A 20,188-nucleotide genomic window follows, 5' to 3' on the forward strand; every position below is an offset into this window, starting at 1 on the left:
ATTTTGGGATTTTTAAAATTTCTTATTGGTTTCGATGAAAATATTAAGGAGAATGTAAAATAAATTTATTTTATACCCTTCTATCTAATTTTCACTCTATTTTGATTTGAATAAAAATAGTAAGTGATAAAGAACTGGACCCTAACTTCGCCCCAAAAACTAGCTTATAGAGGAAGGATTGAACCCAGCCTTATACATTAGGTCAGGATGTACTACGCGGGGATGTAGGACGCATCATCCCCACCCCCATAAGACCTGAATGCCTGATGATGCATCCCACATCGCGGTGGAGTACATCCTGAGCTAGTGTATAAGGCTGGGTTCAATCCTTCCTCTACAAGCTAGCGTTTAGGGCGAAGTTAAGGGTCTAGTCCCTTATCATTTGGTATCAGAGCTCTGGCTCCGTAGGGTCGGTGTCTCATAGGATTCGTCAGAACGCTGACTGAGGCAGTCGGGTCTTATGGGGGTGGGGATGATGCGTCCCACATCGCCCGTGGAGTACATCTTGAGGCTGAATTCAATCATTTCTCTACAAATTAACTTTTGGAGCGAAATTAGGGGTCTTATGGGGGTGGGGATGATGCGTCCCACATCGCCCGTGGAGTACATCTTGAGGCTGAATTCAATCATTTCTCTATAAATTAACTTTTGGAGCGAAATTAGGGGTCTTATGGGGGTGGGGATGATGCGTCCCACATCGCCCGCGGAGTATATCTTGAGCTAGTGTATAAGGCTGAATTCAATCATTTTTCTACAAGTTAACTTTTGGAGCGAAATTAGGGGTCCAGTCCCTTATCAGTAAGACTTTACACCATTATTTTACTCTTTTTTTTTCCTTTTTCCATAGCATAAATAAAAAAAAAAAAAATCTTTCATTAAGATGACAACATATTATCTGATATCATGATTGACAGCTAATTATGCTTTAATTATATTAGTTATATTTTTTTTCACCTTTTAAATTGGCTGGTTAAATCACTTTCAATTTGAAGTCACTGTTTGCAATTTAAAAAATGTGGAAGTATTCTAATTGTCTTATGTAAACATCCATGTCTATGCTTACACTGCATATAGTTGAAAGTTGATTGATATTTATCTTGTAATGGTAAGCAATAAAAAATTTATGTAAACATCCTTGTCTATGCTTACACTGTATATAAAAGTTAACATCAATAGTTGAAAGTTGAATGATATTTATCTTGTAATGGTAAGCAATAAAGAATTTCTTTAGGCACGAAGGATATATACATTCGTTGGGAGCGTTTTACTTTTTAGTAACTCGATCCAAGATTTAATGGAACATTAATGCAAATCTGAAAATGTTAAATAAACGGGATGCAGATCCCATTCCCATTTATCTTTTTTGTACGTATAGATTCTACCTAACCTAGCTATATGTGATCCTATAGCTTGGTTGATCATTCAAAAGGGGATCACTCTAGCTCCCATCTTTTTGCAATGGGTGTCAGATAAATGGGCGCACTACAGTATAAATCAACGGAGAGGGTTTTAGCTGCTGTCAGATTGCTGTACTTCACTAAATGAGGGTGCTCTATCCATCGGTTTTCTTCTTCTTCTTTTTTAATCTGCAAGAGGGGCAAGTTGCTCCAATCCTGGCCTGTGCATGTGATCTTTTACTGGTAAAAAAGAGAAAAAAGAAAGCCCACCTTGTTAAGAAAATAAAACAATAAAGCAAGTCCTTGACATGGAAATCTTCAATATATATTATACAGTCATGCTCAGACCTTTTTTTTTTTTTTTTTTCATTTTTTGGTATTATATATATTTATATAGTATATGTTTGAATTATTTTTGGATCGGTTTAAGCTCATATAGATTAATTGTTTTTTATGAAATTAAACTCTAGGAATTGATAAGGAAGAAAAGCTCTCACTTTTAGTAAATGAATTATATTGCGTGTAACATTCAATGGTCGATAATTTTATGTGTTTAAAAACAAATCATTATAGAAATTTCACAGAAGAGAAGCAAATGAAAGGCTTTCATAAAAATTCTCCTACAATCAAGAACAAAATAAATATTAATTAGTTTACTTTAAAAAAATGTATTTATTTTAATAATTTAGTCAATTTCCCCATTTTCATAAAAAATAGGACTTGACTTTGAGATTTTGGTTCTATATTGATGAAATTTATGAGTGGGATAAAATTAATGAATCATTGTATTTTAATTGTATAATTTGTGGAGCCTTTAATTCACATAAAATTTCATAATTTTACATTCTGTGAACTGTAATGTATAATGTAATGTAATATGTATATATATATATATGCGCGCATTTTTATTATACTAAAAATACATTTTATTACGTTACGATGCACTAAACATAATTTAAAAATGTTAAAAAGCAATTAAAGAAACAAAAAGAATAAAAAAAAATAAAAAGTGATATTCATTTATCTTCATTCCACTTGACGAATCAGAAGAAACGGTACCACCATATCTTTTGTTAGCTGGTCAATGCCAGAATATATTTTCTTTATTTTCTTTTTTTTTATCCAAAGGGGATTTGCATAGGAAGTGAGAAAGAAAGTGAGAGCACAAAGAAGTTTTTGTCAAAAAGAAGACGCTTTAATTCTTTTGTTAAAGCCTTGCATTTTAGTGTTAAAGAGGAAACACACATATATATATATATATATGCATCATGGTAGAAGAAAAAGGGCCATAAAATGATGATAAAGGGATTGCATATATACACACATAAGAGTACAAATGCGATGGATCATCAAAGTGTTTGATTGACAAATACCTATGTATGTGTTTCCTCAAAGGCAGGCTTCTTGGAAAGGATTCTAGACCTTAGGTTTGGAACCATTTTTGCCATATTTTCCAAATTCCAATGTGGGTTGTCCATTTTTAAAGTTTCTTCTATTTCTTGAGAAGAAAAAAAGGGGCAAAAAGATTGATCCAAGTGGTGACTTCAAATAATAAAGTGTATCACGAGCATGATAGGAAGATAAGCCATTTTGTTAGAAATGAAAAGCAAGAATGGTTATTGGTTATTCTTGGTATGGTCTGAGCCAGCCATGCAAATCTTTAACCAATTTGTAGTGTCTTCATCTTGTGATGGTTAAGTTTGTGTCCCACATTGACATAAGGCGAAAACAGTGTAATATTTGAAAGATAGTTCCACTACTGTCTTTTCCCTCTTCCTCCTCAAATCACCATATATTATGATATCGGAGAAATGATTTATATATATTTAGTGTATAAGCTTATCTCATACATCAAATTAATTAAAAATAATTTTTTTATTTAAACAAAAATATTCCGTACCCACTCATTAAAAAAAAAGATAAAACAATAATAATTTTTTAATATATATATATTTTTATTAGCTTAATATATGGGTAGTCTAATGTATCATGTGTAGGCAAATCTTGATATTTGTGCATAAAGGACTTAAATTTGCCTAATCAAGGAGCTATATTTTTACATTTATTTTGTAATTCAAATAATATTAATGATTAAATTTTTAGTAATTAAAGGGGATAATGCATTTTCTCTAACAAGAAAACTATACATGGAACAGAATTAATTTCTATTTAACGATGGAGATGACTAAACCCTTAATTTTTTTTTTTTTTTTTTTTTTTTTTTTAAGAATGACCCTTAACTTCTTGTGCAAATAACCTGACATTTGATATGATAGTAAACTTTTAACAATCAACTTTAAAAATAATTTAAATATCAATTACAATTTAATGTTTGGTTTTATAATTATTAAAATATTAATTAATTAATCGTGGAATCGTCTGAAAATATGTCTAATGCTAGGGCAAATATTAATCAATAATCTGGTGGAGCTTAGTGGTGGCTGTTGAGTTGAGACATTGACGCATTCTTTGCTCGAAAAGACAAATTAGTTGTCTGAATCTGAATGCCAAACCAACAATGAAAGGAGAATAATCCTTCTTCTTCTTCTTCTTCTTCTTCTTCTTCTTCTTCATTCCCAAAACGTTCCCATCCTACTGACGTTGAAACTCTACCTTCCTTTCATTGGGCCCCATAATGGGCCTTCGAGAAGGCTCTAGTATAGTCCTTTTCTGACCCACGTTTTGTTGGTCTTCTTCTTTTTCATCTGGCCCTTAATCAACGGGCTCGAACAAGTACCGACATTCATCATTTTTTTTTTTTTTTTTTTTTTGTAGGATATCTCATCTTAAGAAGGTAAGCTTTATTAAGCTATTCTTTGAGTGTATTATTATTACACTAATCCAGTTTAATGAAGACATTTTGCATGAGTCAAGTTATAAGTATTTTTTTTCATTAGAAAAAAATAACACAAAATAGTAATATATAAATTTATGTGATACTTAATCCTCATAAATTTAGTTGATTTGATATGAATGAAAGTGTAAAATGTATTATATTTTATTTTTAAAAAATATTTTTAATACAATTTGTGCCAGCTATAACGTACATGGAAAGAAAAGATTGTAATGCGCTTGAAAATTTTTAATAGTTTTGATATGATTGTTATGTAACCGTAAATGTACACAAATCGTATTAGGCATAATTTTGTCATTTAACAAATCAAATAACTTTTTGTTCAAATTATTTTAATATTTTCAATAATAAAAAAAAATTCAATGATTAGGATGGGAATTTAATTATCTTCCGGCTTTCCTTATGAACTGCAACTTGACTAGATATTAAATGCAGCTGTACGGCGAACATATAAATACTAGGACAGCAACTTCCCACGTATGATGTTCATAATATATAGTACTTTAATCAATGAAATATTTTTTTTTGTAGAATGACAATTTTAACAAAAACATAATTAACTCATATATATATTATATACAAGGATATTTAGATATATAAAAAAAAAATGAATTGAATTAGTTCGTGAACCGTTCAAATTCATTAAAATAATTTAAAAAATTCAACTTGAGTAAACTTGTTTAATAATTAAGCTGAATTCAAATTTAAAATTTTTTAAATTGATTTTAAAAAATTCAAATCGACTTTCAATTTAAAATTTAAATTATATAATTTCTATTATTATTAATATTTTTATGGTGTTATAAGATAAAGATTTTTATACTTTTAATTAATTTTTAATATTATAACTAAATAATGAAAAATAAGTCATTTGAAAAATATTTTTTAAGATAAATATTTTCTATGAAAACATTTTTTAGCAAATTATTTTCCTGTATGTTATTTTACGGAAATAAACAGAGTCTAAGTGAACCAGTATTAAGACTAATGTAAAGGCTCCTTAAAAAGCAAAAAAAAAAAAAAAAAAAAAAAAAAAAAAAAAATTAGTGAGTGTTTAACTTCCAACATAGCAGAGGAAAAAAAAAGACGCTTAAGTCTAAAGAATTTCTACTAATTATATTAAGATATAAACGAACCCCGCATACAAAAAAAAAAAAAATAATAATAATAAAATTATATTAAAGTAGATTATTTTGAGTCCACAACTGATACCACTCCTCCATTGGAGGCAATTCCATAATCAGTCTATCCAAGTCTTTAAACGACAATCCTTTTGATAACTCCATATTACAGCTATCGTGGCCATGATCTGAGTTTTCAACTTTATCAGTATCAGACTCCGATCTTTTCCTCTTGACACCAGCAAAAGAGCTCTCTTCAATCCAAGAAACGCAAGAATCTTTACCAGTAAGACGCTGAACGACAGACTTGAAGCTTAAAGGATCAGTTACAACATACTGAGTGTCAATAAGCACCACTTTCACCTCTTCACGGCTTCTACCAGCCATCGAGAGAGAGAACAAACTTAGTAGCTTTATGCTCTATCTTGCTTCGGTTATATATGTAAAAAGTGAGCTCTATCTAGAGTTTAGAGCCTGAGAATCTTTTCTTTTCTGGGGTTAGGATAGATTGCAATGACGATGATTGTGAGTAAGTGGTTTCTTTCTGAACATATTTTTATAGGAGAGTAGTTGTAATGTAAGGAGAAAGAGAGAAGAGTTGTGCTCTGGGACCCAAAAGCAAAAAGGCAAGCTCGCTTTCAAGTTTAAATCGAGAAGACTTATAGTTTTGACCATGGATAGGCAGTCTTGAAGGACCAGAGGACAGGGTAAGTCTGAGTCAAAGCACGCAAGTTGGAATTGGTTGAAGTAATTTGGATCATTCGTTGCAGGTTATTATACACGAGCCAATGAAGCATTAGTTTGGTTTTGAGAAATGAGAGCTAGCGAATCAATTCCTTGCCCTGTCATATCTTTATTGCCTTTGCTGGAATTGTCTGTATATGTACGGACAGATAGACTTATCTAGACCGGATTGAGATCAAAACAATTAATATAAAATTTTTTAATTAAAATGAGAGATATTTTACCATAGGCTGACAAAAAAGATGTGAGCTCAGGCACTAATTTTATTATTATTTTCAACAAAATACATTAATACTCTCATAATACCAAATAATTTTATTAGATTGACTTTGTGAGCTTAGGCATTCCTCTTACAAAATGCATAGTCAACATTTTTTTTTTTTTTTGTGTACTATAACAAAAGCTATAGAATCCAAGAAAATTGAAAAGGTCAGTTGAAGCGGTTGTGGTTTTGGCAGCAATACCATTTTGGTCAACGCACGCAGTTTCCTTTTCCGAAACCAGCCTGCGACTGTTAGAAGCGATACCATTTTGTAGCAAGAAGGTGCCTAGTTTTTTTACTTTTACAATTCCGTAATTTGAATATTAAAAAAAAAAAAAAATTAAGCACATTTATTTTATGAAGGGTTGAAAGTTGAAACAAGTCAATTGATTTAACATTTTATTCTACCATGAATAAGAAGTGTTCAATTACATTACTACTAATTACTACTATTATTTTACGTAATCTGAGTGCTTTGTCAATATTACTAAGCTCTGTGTTAAGCGGTTTTGACAAAAATAATGCTTTTTAGAAAACTATTACCTAATCTAATGTCACTTCAAAACTATTTATCAATATAATATTTGTCCTGAGATGGAAAGAGAGTGTTGCACTAAAACAATCAATTGAGTTTTGTGGTTTCAGTGTAATAGAAAAAATAACTCGTACTGACAAGCAGTTAGCAAAAAATAATTAAATGGATAAACAATAATTTTTATTTTGTATTGAGATCATCAATTCAATTGGCGGTTTCAATACAAAATGAAAATTTAAATTGTTAATTTTTCACTAAAACACATAATTCGTTTGATGGTTTTAGTGCAACTATAAAATGTGATCACTAGTCAGTAAAAAGTACAAAAGAGTCCACTAGACTAATTAGTAGTTTCAATAAAAAAAATATTTACTCACTCAAAATATTTTTTCACCAAAACATACATATAATCTGGTGGTTTTAGTTAACAATTATTTCAAGTTAAGTAATAATAACGTAAGTTTGCTTACACAATTAAAAATTATCGAGAGTAATAAAGTGCTTTGAGTTGAACTTGTATGATGTTAAAAATGTCTTAATGACTAATACATGGGAAATTAATCATATTAATGTCTACCCATATGTCCTCATGTACCACACCTTAGAAACCTCCTATTACGACATAGATTTCGGCATACTGCATCTTCTTCAATACCTTGATATTTTCTCCATGCTCAATATTTATATCGACACTCATGCGAGGAGTTTGAACCACATTCACAAATGGTTGTTGTGGACTAGGAAATGTCACATGAGTCTATTGCTCGGGTACCATTATCATCTCAAAGAAATCATTAATTGAGTGCTTAACATGAGATATAGATCCATCACGTGTGCCTAAAGATACCGCAGAAGTATTGAAAGCATGTATGGTATGTTGAAATGACGTTGCCTCCCTATTTCGAAGAAAGAAGTATGGGTTTGCTGGGTTGTCATCATCGGAGTGTAATAAATGTTCAATGGCATTTCTAATGCTATAGATGGTACACTCCGCTCAAGTTGTGATGTAGAAGATTATGTGCTAGGTATATTAGCGCGATAACCTTCCTAATAGTCATATGTCATAGGTACAGAGACTTGAGGTATATTGTCTATTGGCGGGACTTCAACTGTAATACATTTAGATGTCATTTCATGTCTCCATCGCTCTGTATTGCTTTTAGTATTTGAACACGAGGAAACTCTATAGATGAAGCAACAGGTTGAAGCATAGGATGAGTCTCATTACAAATTTCATCATTCATTGCACCGATTAAGCTAAATAATCTTCGATGGAATGATGGATTTCTATGTGTTGGTGATATTGAACTGTGATATATATTTTGGAGCCCATTTGTCTGTATTAAAAAAAATATTATGAAAATAAGAGCAAAATTTATTATTCAATTAGATTAAAAAAATTATAAGATAATATAAGATTTCGAATAATTATTACAGCTCCAACTTCTGCACCTCGAAATAAAATCCAACATCTAGTTTGTTGTACATATCAAATGTACTGCACCAAAACCATCTGATTATATGTGTGTTTTGGTGAAAAAATATTTTGAGTGAATAAATATTTTTTATTGAAACCACTAATTAATTTTGTGGACTCGTAATAAAATATTATTTCCCATGTACATTTTGATGACTGGTGATCACATCCCATAGTTGTACTAAAACTACCAAACGAATTGTGTGTTTTAGTGAAAAAGCAAATTAACAACTTAAAATTTTCATTCTGTATTGAAACCACCAATTGGATTGGTGATTACAATACAAAATAAAAAATTATTGTTTATTCATATAACTACTTTTTTGCTAACTGCTTGTCAGTATGAGTTACTTTTTCTATTGCACTGAAACCACCAACTCAATTGGTGTTTTAGTGGAACCCTCTCTCTCCGCATCAAGACAAATATTAGATTGATAAATAGTTTTGAAATGGCATTAGATTGGGAAATAGTTTTATGGAAAACATTATTTTTGTCAAAACACCCCATGTCAATCCTAAAGGCTTAGGTATGAATTATGAATTGACTATTGAAATTTTATTTTTTAGGGTTAGTTGAATTTTTTTTTAACTTTAAAATTTAGAATGTATATGTTTTCAATCCAATTATTTTTTTTTTCTATTTTTTTGGTTACTCATTTTTAAATGAAAATGTGAATGTGTAGACAATACGCGAAGCATGAGATAAATTTGAATTCAGTTAACTTAAAATAAGAAATTAAAGTATCAATTTGGCTGGAAAAATAATCTTTTGATATAATTGAACTAATTAAGAAAATTTAAGGATCAATTTAATAATTTAACCATCAAATAGGATGGTTGGAAAGTGGAAAGTGTTCAGGGTCCCCTCCCCTTTGTTTTGTTTTATTAGCATGTGGAGTGGACACAATCCGCTCATCGTTAGAAGGTAGAGTCAGGCAGCCAGCATTGATTCATGGATTCCACAACAAAAGTACAAGTTTGTTGGATTGTTGAATATACCCAACCCAAAAAATCACAAATCATTTTATCATTTTATTAGTGTTTGTACTAATATTTAAAGTTTTGAAAAAAAATATAAAATATTATTCATAAAATTTTAGTTAAACAGCTGACAGTTATTAAAATGATATAATAGTATTATGGAAATATGTTTAAAACAAAAAATAAAAAATAAAAAAAAATTAAAAATGAGACAAATGAGACATCAAAATTGAATTATCAGACTAGCCAGATAGGAATGTAACTCTAAAGCCGTTATATACCTATGCCTTTTAGTATTTAAAGCTATAACTTACAGAAACGCAATTGAAGGAGGAGAGAGAGACTAAGACAGATAGAATCAATACAAATGAAATAACCTTTTTATCGAATCAAATATTTCAAACGACATGCGAGTAGTTGTATATGTGTTAAATATGTAAATTTGAAGCATGCTCGAAGCAAATCATAATTCATTAGAATCCAATCCCTAAATATTAACATATATTAAAAGTAATTCATGATAAATTAAATATCTCATAATTACAATATGCATGATATTATTATTATTAGAAATTTAAAAGCAAAATTTACGGTTTAATGATCTCAAATATCGTGATTATTGCGAATTTTTTCTAACTTTAAGGATTAAACTGGATAATCGCGTAAATTGATCAGCATGATATTGTTGCTGGATTGTATAACGTGCCCAGCCCAAGCCCAAACATAAGCCCAAAAAGGTTCCATGCATTTATATAATATAGGCTCTATCTGATTCCTAGACTCTACATTGTTATATTAAGGCCCACTGGACTTAAAAGCTTAGTAAGACAAAAAGCCCACAATACAGACTTGGCTTCTCTGACCACTCGGATAAGCTCAAAGCTCCAGGCAAAAGGAGAGAGGATCGAGCAAGTGGGAGAGACTGAAACTGAGAGAGCAGTCAAAAAAAAAAAAAGAAAGGGGGGGGGGGGGGGGGGGGGGGGAGCTCAAAACTCAAGAAGTTGCAATGCAAAAATGAAAAATCCAAAATTTTGATAGAAAAATTAGCAAATCAAACAAATAATACCAAAAAATGGAAAAAACGTTTGTACGTTGTGCTTTAAGTATTGTACAATAAGATTTTTAGATAATGAAAGTATATGAATGAATATTAGAATATATATCAAGTTAGGTGGTAAAAAAAAAAAAATAAAACAAAGGTTAAAAAAAACAACAAGGAGAAGTCTTTCATCTAATTCTATTATTTCTTCTCAAATCTTCATCTCCCTGTCTCTCTTTTTTTACTTCCACAATACAATGCCCTCTTAAGAGATCACCTTTTGTTAATGTCTCTTCCCACCAAACGCTCTGCCAGTGCCACCGCCACCACATCTAGTTCCTCCACCACCGGCACCGCCAATTTTCCTCCTATGAAGAAGGCCAAGTCCCAGGCCGTCTCCGCTTGCTCCCCTCTCGAGCCTACCTCCAACAAAAACGGCCTCCACCACTTTAACTCCGCCACTGCTCCCGAAAACGACATCGTTTTCGACCCCTCTTCGATGACGCTTGATGATGATCCCAAGCTCGACGACCGCTCTCCTCCCCCCGCCGCTAATTTGTCTCGTAAAAAGGCCACTCCCCCTCAGCCCGCGAAGAAGCTCGTCATCAAGCTTTTGAAAGGTACAAGTTCCAAATTTTTTAATCGCTGCTCGATTTTGATGATCAATTTTATATACTCATTTCACTTAGTGTTTTCGTGATTTATTGAATTGGGGGAGGTTTTTTTTTTTTGGCACGAAATTGCTTTCTAGTGGATTGAATTAATGTGGGTTTTTGCTTCAATTGTGGAGCACAGAACTTGGATTATGGGATCTGGTGCTAGTGGAATTGGTGGCTCGATTTTATTTTGTGAGTGAATTGAGCTGTTAATTGAGTATTTAGAGGTTATAAATTTCATGTCAAATTTACCAGAATAACTTACAATTGCTGTCGTCTATGGATCTGGGTAAAATTTATCACATCCTTTTATTGTTCATGGCCCTCCCCGCCCGCTATACTTAGTTCTCTCTAGGTTTGAAAATGATCTAAGTGAGAAGAGACAAACCTCTAGGGTTTTTGGTGATTCTGTAATTTATTTGTTGCTTATACAAAGGTTTAGGTTGTTTTGTATAATTTCCTGCTGTGCTGCCAAGGAATTGCTAATTGCAGTGCACAGTTTTTGCATCCTTGTCCTCCCTACTGAGTTCCTTACAGTTTCTTTGCCTGGATGATTTTTGTTCTGCAGCTAGGTGTCAAGGTACTAGATTAATAGATTGTTTATTGCTTAACGCTAAGTCCCTTAGTTGCAGACTAAGTGTTTATCTGCGTGATTCTGTTCCAAAGGGACAACTTTAAAATGGAAACATCAATTTTTTTGAGTTTTATTCAGCTTTTGTCTTCCATCACTTGTTGTTTTCATACACTATTTGGATGTATACATTTGCAGGTGCTTAGTTCATTGTACAAGCCAAACTGTTGCAGAATACCTTTTACTGTAAACACAAAGTAATCTCGCATTTGCCACAATGATTGTTTGCCAAAAGTTTGAAAATGAATTTGACAATGTTCACTTTATTAAGCACTATTTAAGTGCTGCATTTCGGCATTAGTTTTTCATTCCCTTTATTGTTTATGATATTATTGATAGTTGGACAGTAACATACTAGATGTGTTATGCATTTGTGTGATGTCTACCCGCATTCCTCCGACACTTTTACATTAATTTTCTGAGTGGATGAGTAGAGCACATGATATATAGCATGTTGATATTTGACATTGGGTTTCTGAACTTACAATTTGGACTCAGTATGTGCTGCATATATTTCATCTTTAACTTTTTCAAAATTATGTTCCATGAAGCTAAACCTACACTGCCTACAAATTTTGAGGAGGATACGTGGGCAAAGCTACAGTCAGCTATTAAAGCAATATTCTTGAAACAACCAGATTCTTGTGATTTGGAGAAACTTTATCAGGTAGATCCTTCTTCACTTTACTTTTCCTTGTGAATAAATCAGCTTTTTCTCATGTGAATATTTTGCATTAGGCTGTCAATGATCTTTGCTTGCACAAGATGGGTGGTAATCTTTATCAGCGAATTGAAAAAGAATGTGAAGCCCACATATCTGCAGCATTACAATCTTTAGTTGGCCAAAGCCCAGATTTGGTTGTTTTCTTATCACTTGTTGAGAGATGCTGGCAGGATATGTGTGACCAAATGTTGATGATCCGTGGTATAGCCTTGTATCTAGATAGAACATACGTGAAACAAACTCCAAATGTGCGTTCATTATGGGATATGGGTTTGCAGCTTTTCCGGAAGCATCTTGCCTTGTCTCCTGAAGTTGAACACAAAACTGTTACAGGCCTTTTGCGAATGATTGAGAAGGAAAGGTATTTATAGAAGTTTCAAAATCTAATCAAGGATATATTGTGCTTCACACCTTTTGCATGTGTTTGCTTGCATTAGTGCTCACCCATCTTTTTAAATTACTTTATGAATTATTTGCATCGATGGAAGAGCTAAGGTATATATGTGACCGATGATAGGAAACTTGCTTTAGGTGCTTATACCTTCTTTTTGACTTATTGACTTGTCCATGTGGTGATTTGTAAAGTAGATGTCAGTTCAGCAATTTTAGAAATGGCAAAAAGGAGATGAAAACCATTTTAGAAAGTCTACTCACATCTGTTTTTTTGAAGAAAATTTTAATGTAGAATGTATGTTTTGGAAGGACAAAGCATGTTATCTTGCTATGTCATGCCCATATAAGGCTAGCAAATGCCCAAATGAAGTGTAATAGAAGGATTGCTGTAATTTACACCATCATCCTAAAGTTGGCATATAAGTGGCAAATTCTAAAGGTGGAGTGAAAATTGACAAACACTAAAATGTTGGTTGTTTAAAATAAAACTATTCACGTTTGGTTAAAAATGTTCTGTGACGGCCCCTAGCAAAGCATCTAGTTATGGGTCCTTGAGTGGGAACTCTAGGATCATCTATAAAGAAAGCAAAATGGTTATTTCTTTTTCGACCTATGGTTGCTAACTTTGGGCTCATCAGAGAGAACCTGTAATCTCTTGAGTTCAAAGTACTCAAAGACTTGTGAAATTTTTCTCATAACTTTTCCATTCATCAAAGATCAAAGAAATAGTTCTGTGGAGAAATAACTTTTCCTACATCTTAGGGAGCATAAACAAATGTGGTCCATTCCCACCAGATACAGCTAAGGACAAGGACAAGAAGTAAAAACTGTTTACAGAAAATAAAAATAGAAATAGGACAAAAATGAAAAATGGAAATTCTCAATCAGCTACTTTTTTGCGGGGCCGTGTGTGATCCTCTTGACAACATGTTCTCAAGGCTGGGTTTTATTTTGAAGTAGTTGGTTTACAGAAGTGGTTGAACATAAAGTAACTTTTAAAAATAATTACCGATTGCAGATATAAGGATCATTATGTTTTGTGATTGCAGATTAGGTGAAGCAGTTGATAGAACTCTCCTTAACCATCTTTTGAAGATGTTTACTGCTTTAGGAATTTATGCAGAAAGTTTTGAAAGGCCATTCCTTGAGTGCACGTCTGAATTTTATGCTGCTGAAGGCATGAAATACATGCAACAATCAGACGTTCCAGATTACTTGAAGCATGTGGAGGTGCATTCCAGTTCTTCTTTAATATTGCAAGAGCTTGTGTCTACTCTGTGTTGTCAATGCTCTGTTCTTATATGTATACTCATTTGTTGCACATTCTCGCAGATAAGATTAAATGAAGAACATGAAAGATGTTTACTCTATCTTGATGCAAGTACTAGAAAGCCACTAATAGCAACTGCAGAAAGGCAGCTCCTAGAACGCCATATATCTGCAATTCTGGATAAGGTGTGGATACACTGTAGTTATTCATATCCCTCTTTGAACATGCAATCTATTTTCACAGCTTTGAATAATTCTTTCTTTGTTTTTTCCAGGGGTTCATGATGCTAATGGATGGCCATCGAATCCAGGATCTTAAGAGGATGTACTCATTGTTCTCAAGGGTCAATGCTCTTGAATCATTGAGGCAGGCTCTTAGCTCGTATATACGAAGAACTGGGCAAGGCATCGTCATGGATGAAGAGAAAGATAAGGATATGGTTTCCTCTTTGTTAGAATTTAAGGCTTCGCTTGACACAATATGGGAAGAAAGCTTTTCAAAGAATGAAGCATTTTGCAATACCATAAAGGACGCGTTTGAACATCTAATTAATCTACGTCAGGTTGGTGTGCCTTTCACTTTTCCATATGATATTATCGGCATGGTAAAATATGGACTTCTAAACAAGTTGAATTGTAAAGTTTGCCATGTAGATGATATAGTGTTAATAAAACATATTAGAGTGGTCAAAGTTAGAGAAATCAATTCTGATTTAAATTAAGGAACCATAATTCTTTTTTTCTGCTATTAAGAAAGATGGAATCTTCCTTTGCTAATGTGGAGCAGACTTGAAATAATACGATCATCAAGTTAACAAGTCTCCCTGTTTGAAATGGTTGTATAATATAATCTTCCTGGTACTCTCATCCTGGAGGGTGTCATATTGTGGTTTTACATGGCACTCTTCGTTGAGAGTGTCATATTGTGGTTTTACACGGCACTCTTCCTTGAGAGTGTCATATTGTGTTTTTCATGGCAATGCAATGTAGATAGAGAGATCTGTCTGTGGTTACTTATTTGGTGAGCTGAATGGAATTTTGGTTTTTCTGATCTGCTTTTGTCTGTTTCTAAAGCAGTATGAATAATTTTTCAATTTTTGCATTTAATTACTTGATTTCACTTTTCTTTTCTTTTGCTAATAGGAAAGGTGTGCTTTATTCATTTTTTTCTTATTGGTTTTCTTTCTCATAATTTTTCCTTTTGAAGAATTTGATTTATTCAACATGAATGATCTTGCAACTTCCATCATTACAAACATAGAGCTAAAATTGAAATTTTTCAGAAGAAAAGCTATTACTTCATCTATAGGTCTGTTGCGTCTAAATATATGCTGATAATTGAATTCCTAGCAAGAGTTTGTGTTCCTGAAACTTTTTTCATTTGCTTGCTGAAATATTATTGATTTGAGAAATCTGTTAGTCTATGATTTAGCAAGTGCTATTTAAGAAATCATTACTCCGATAGTTGACGTTAACCTCAGGTGATGATCACCCCATTGATATTGCTGATATTGATTTTAGCAATCTGTTAGTCTATGATCAACCTCAAGTTTCATGGCTAAGTATTTATTATTGTTCTTATTTTAATAGAACCGACCAGCTGAGCTGATTGCGAAGTTTCTGGATGAGAAACTTCGTGCTGGAAATAAGGGTACTTCTGAAGAGGAGTTGGAGGGTACACTTGATAAAGTTTTGGTTTTGTTCAGGTTTATACAGGTAACATAACATGTTTACTCTAGCATTTGATGCCTTTTTTATTATAATGTCATCTATGGCTGTGTTATAACAAAATAATGCAGAGGTATGTGCATGACTTTTTCATCTTATGAAGGGCAAGGATGTGTTTGAAGCATTTTACAAGAAGGATCTTGCTAAAAGGCTGCTTTTGGGGAAAAGTGCTTCCATTGATGCTGAGAAATCTATGATATCTAAGGTTTGGGATACTTTTTTTTTTTTGTATATATTTTGCGTCCTTTTCTTTATTGATCATATTAACAAGTCTGCGTTGTCATTGCAGCTGAAGACTGAGTGTGGCAGCCAGTTCACAAACAAACTTGAAGGAATGTTTAAGGTGCTTATATTCATATAAATTTTTATTTAGTATCATAATTGTCACTGAGACGTTTAACTTGAGGTGACAATTGTAAATTTCATATCGCTCGGTGCCTCCAAGGAATGCAAGGCTTGATGCTGCTCCATTGTGACTTGAGGTCTATAAGTATAAACCAGAGGAACTGCCTTATTGCAATGGAGGGAAAAGGCTGCTTACAGCCCTTTCCATATTTGTTAGAAGCCTAAACCTTTTTAGTTTAATACCGGAAGAATGTTTTCATTTTAAGGACACCAAAAGAGGTGTAGCATGCATTTAAGATGCTCAGATTAAAGCTAGGATGTTTTAAATTCTCCCTCAGTGGGCCTCCTGATAATGGTCTGAGCAAATTTTCACAAATACTAATGTCATGCCAAATGACTGAATTTGTGTAAATGTCTGCATGTGCACCAAACTTGCATATAGGAAATCACTGACAAACTCCTGCATTATGCTTGTTGGAAAGAAAGAAAGAAACAGAAGAAAAAATTCTTTGATCTTTCCAAAAGCAAGCAGGCATGTAGTTGTATTGTCTTCTGAAACATCTGTTGAAGAATGTTGTTTTTAATGCGTATTTATAGTTGACAGGCTATGCATTTTACGTTTTCTTTTTGGTGGGAATTATTCTGGTTTGACTTGACACAAAGGAGGGTGACTGCTCAGGCATCTGAGCATTTTGTCACTAGCTAAACTGTAACAAATATGATGTTAATGTCGTGTTACAATATATTATTGGTAGGTATTAAATATGGGTGTTAGTATGTTAAGAGAGGTCGGAGTATAGGTTAGTAACTGTTTAGGTGTATAAATGAATTTACATACTTTGTAATTAGTAGATTGCTTTTCATAAGAAAGATTCTTGTTATGGCAAGTTAATTTTTGAGCAACTAAGAAAATTTGTCAACATATGTAAGAATCAAGCATTGTTTTGGTTCTTTTGAATTTCGTACATGTTAACTTCATATCAATACCAGTGATAATGTTTGGTAAACACTTTTACAGGATATTGAACTATCAAAGGAGATCAATGAATCCTTCAAACAATCATCCCAGGCAAGGACAAAACTTCCATCAGGGATTGAAATGAGTGTCCATGTCTTAACAACAGGGTAAATTTAGATGCAGAATTTTCTAGATTTCAAGTAATCACTGTATGTTCAACCAGTATGCATGGTCCTGCAAGTTGAATTCATGTTTGGTTGTCTGGGCTGTAGGTACTGGCCTACATATCCACCCATGGATGTTAGGCTTCCTCATGAGCTGAATGTCTATCAGGTTATGCACAAGTTACCCACTAGCTGTTTTTCCAATATTGGTCTTAAAACAGTATTTTCAACAAATGTTTCTCTGATGCCTAACTTTTCTGTACGCTACAGGATATTTTCAAAGAATTCTACTTGAGTAAGTATAGTGGCAGGCGCTTAATGTGGCAAAATTCATTGGGTCACTGTGTGTTGAAAGCTGAATTTCCAAAAGGTAAAAAGGAGCTGGCAGTTTCTCTATTTCAGGTTGGTTTCAAACCTTCCATACGCTTTTCCTTATAGTCTAGTCTTTGTTCCTTTCTTTTCTCAATTCCACCTGCACAAGAGGGTTTTTCTAATATTTCAGTGGCTTTATTTGTTTTGTGACAGACTGTGGTGTTGATGTTGTTTAATGATGCCCAAAAGCTTAGTTTTCAAGATATTAAGGATGCCACTGGCATAGAGGACAAGGAATTGAGACGGACTTTGCAGTCTCTTGCATGTGGAAAAGTCCGTGTCCTGCAAAAGGTGAGCATGTTATCATCTGCATTGCAATTATTTGTACATTTTCAGTTCTTATTTCTGATTCTGGTATAGTTGGTACTGTTAGTTTTCCTTTTCCCTTTCTCCTTTTCCTGACCCCTTTTAATCATAAAATTTGTATTTTACAGCTACCCAAAGGAAGGGATGTTGAGGATGATGATTCATTTGTTTTCAATGAGGGATTTACTGCTCCTCTCTATCGCATCAAGGTACCTCTGTTTGTAATTTTGGTATCTACTGCAGCAACCGGGTGGTGTTAAGTAGGGGGCGTGATCAAGTTGAGTTGAGCTGATAGAGTGCTGAGCTTGAGCTCGACACGATTAAAATATTCAAGGCTCCAAACTTGACTGAAGCCCATATTGTGTTGCACCTGCACCTGTCTTTTTCACTAATTGAATGTTGGATCTTTAAGCAACACTTACTTGGGGATGCAGGTTAATGCAATCCAAATGAAGGAAACTGTAGAGGAGAACACAAACACCACTGAAAGAGTATTCCAGGACCGTCAATACCAGGTTCATCTTTGCCACATGACTGTTAATTTGTTTGTGATAATTTTTTCGAAGAAACTGAGAACTAGCAAAGTGAACCGTATGTAATATTGCTTTCTATATTGCAGGTTGATGCTGCTATTGTTCGGATAATGAAAACAAGGAAAGTCCTAAGCCATACACTCCTGATCACTGAACTCTTCCAACAGGTAAGTCATTCCATTTTATTTATCCCAAGCATATAAACTGGTTCTATATTGATATCAATGCGAAGCCGGCATTGACATTGAGAATATAGCCGAAGCTCCTTTCCAATACCAATATTAAATCATAATTTTAATCAAATTCTTGGACTTCAAATAATCGTAGCCAACTGCGCTTCAATTGTATCCTGATATCTTCATTAACTGGAGATTGGAAAAAGCTACAATATTGTAATTTACCAAGTTATGGATAGACCAAATGAGACCGACCAGGGAGTCAAACATGTAAATGGACCTAATATAGAGCTGTTTCCGAATGAACTAATGATTTTGATGAAAATTGTGTTTTGTTATGGTGAACAGCTCAAGTTTCCTATAAAGCCAGCTGATTTGAAGAAAAGGATAGAGAGTCTGATTGACAGGGAGTACTTGGAGCGAGACAAGAACAACCCTCAGATATACAATTACCTGGCGTAATCAATCATTTTGCAGCACGAAGTAGCACCTTGTAAATGACATGGGAAATATCTGACCTCGAGTTAGGGAAATCCCTGTCAGAGTATGTACAGTAAGTTGTAGTAGCAATTTATTTTTGTTGTCAGTCAACACTACAATTTGTAAAGCATAATTGTTTTCTCTTTCATACTTGTCTTGGTGTTGTAGACTTGGAGTTGCTTTCAAATAAGTGACACTTAAAGAGGGGGGCTAAGTGGAAATGATTTGAAAGGAGAACAAGAAAAAATGATGTTTAGAGGTTTGTACTTTGTAAAAGTTGGAGAAAGGTGAGAACTGAGAAGAGATGGGCTCTGATATTTTTATGGCAAGTGTGTGAGAGCGGCCATTTCATAGAACTGAAGGTGGATTTCTGTGTCCTCCTGACCATCCCACCCAAAAAAGAAAAAAAAAAAAAAAAAAAAAGAAAAAAAAAAGAAGAAAAGAATGGTTGATGTTGAAATCAAAGTCATAATTTTTTTTTTTTTTTTTTTTTTTTTTTTTTTTTTTTTTTTTTTTTTTTTTGGGTATGAACAACTGATGCAGTTTTTGGCCTCGATTGATTTCTCGGTGGCTTCATATAATTTTAGATAATTTTTAGGAGCGAATGAACTACGCTTTGTCACTTCTGCTGTGCCTTGCGATTTCGTGTGAGCACTAGGATAAACGAGAAAACAAACTCAATCTATACCACACTATACTTCAATCTACAATTTAGGTAATCTTGAAACGGATTATTTATTGTTTTTCTGAGAAGTTTTAGAGATTTCAATTTAATAGCTGATTTATTGCTGTAAAATAAGGACTTTTTTTCTTTTTTGCTGCCTTTTTCTGGTGAAAGGTCTGTAATAAGAAGGATTTTGCTTATTAACCGTCATAAAATTAGAAAATTTATTATTCTTTTATTATTATTATTATTTCCCTTCATATCTTCAAATACATCGTTACAAACCTGCAATTGCAAATTTGAAGTTCGAGATTATCCTTTTTTTTTTTTGGTAAATTGAGAATTTTCCAATATATTGAAATGCTACTACCAGCGTTAC

The 20,188-nt window shown here is 33.1% G+C and overlaps 2 protein-coding genes across 3 annotated transcripts; one reads left to right on the forward strand and one right to left on the reverse strand.

Annotated features, from left to right (window-relative positions):
• Window positions 1-5,348: 5,348 nt before the first annotated feature.
• Window positions 5,349-6,017, reverse strand: LOC105633997 (VQ motif-containing protein 1). The gene has a single exon (XM_012216722.4). It carries the CDS (start codon window positions 5,757-5,759, stop codon window positions 5,430-5,432), a length of 330 nt encoding a protein of 109 aa, XP_012072112.1. The 5' UTR covers window positions 5,760-6,017; the 3' UTR covers window positions 5,349-5,429.
• A 4,553-nt stretch (window positions 6,018-10,570) lies between these two features.
• On the forward strand, window positions 10,571-19,501 carry CUL4 (cullin4). 2 transcript variants are annotated; one of them, XR_016318814.1, is made up of 18 exons: window positions 10,571-11,030; window positions 12,249-12,364; window positions 12,436-12,782; window positions 13,864-14,044; window positions 14,147-14,269; window positions 14,359-14,646; window positions 15,674-15,799; window positions 15,915-16,016; window positions 16,101-16,154; window positions 17,175-17,281; window positions 17,387-17,447; window positions 17,549-17,680; window positions 17,804-17,941; window positions 18,085-18,165; window positions 18,391-18,471; window positions 18,576-18,656; window positions 19,014-19,209; window positions 19,314-19,501. XR_016318814.1 is itself a non-coding variant. In XM_012216723.4 (17 exons), exons 1-17 carry the CDS (start codon window positions 10,697-10,699, stop codon window positions 19,125-19,127), a joined length of 2,466 nt encoding a protein of 821 aa, XP_012072113.1. In that variant the 5' UTR covers window positions 10,571-10,696; the 3' UTR covers window positions 19,128-19,474. The 2 variants fall into 2 exon arrangements, 1 of the variants encoding a protein (XP_012072113.1); XM_012216723.4 differs by having other exon boundaries at window positions 19,014-19,474.
• Window positions 19,502-20,188: the final 687 nt, after the last annotated feature.

This window comes from Jatropha curcas, chromosome 11 (genome assembly GCF_041381405.1).
Source record: "Jatropha curcas cultivar XTBG-Jc1 chromosome 11, XTBG_Jcur_1.0, whole genome shotgun sequence".
Lineage (NCBI taxonomy): Eukaryota > Viridiplantae > Streptophyta > Magnoliopsida > Malpighiales > Euphorbiaceae > Jatropha > Jatropha curcas.

What these genes read in the sequence shown, in the direction of transcription:
- CUL4 (XM_012216723.4), top strand. Translation starts at nt 10,697, where the DNA reads ATGTCTCTTCCCACCAAACGCTCTGCCAGTGCCACCGCCACCACATCT. An exon ending in GTCCATGTCTTAACAACAGG is followed by an intron (nt 17,282 to 17,386) that starts GTAAATTTAGAT and finishes TCTGGGCTGTAG; the next exon opens with GTACTGGCCTACATATCCAC. An exon ending in ATGAGCTGAATGTCTATCAG is followed by an intron (nt 17,448 to 17,548) that starts GTTATGCACAAG and finishes TGTACGCTACAG; the next exon opens with GATATTTTCAAAGAATTCTA.
- LOC105633997 (XM_012216722.4), bottom strand. Translation starts at nt 5,759, where the DNA reads ATGGCTGGTAGAAGCCGTGAAGAGGTGAAAGTGGTGCTTATTGACACT.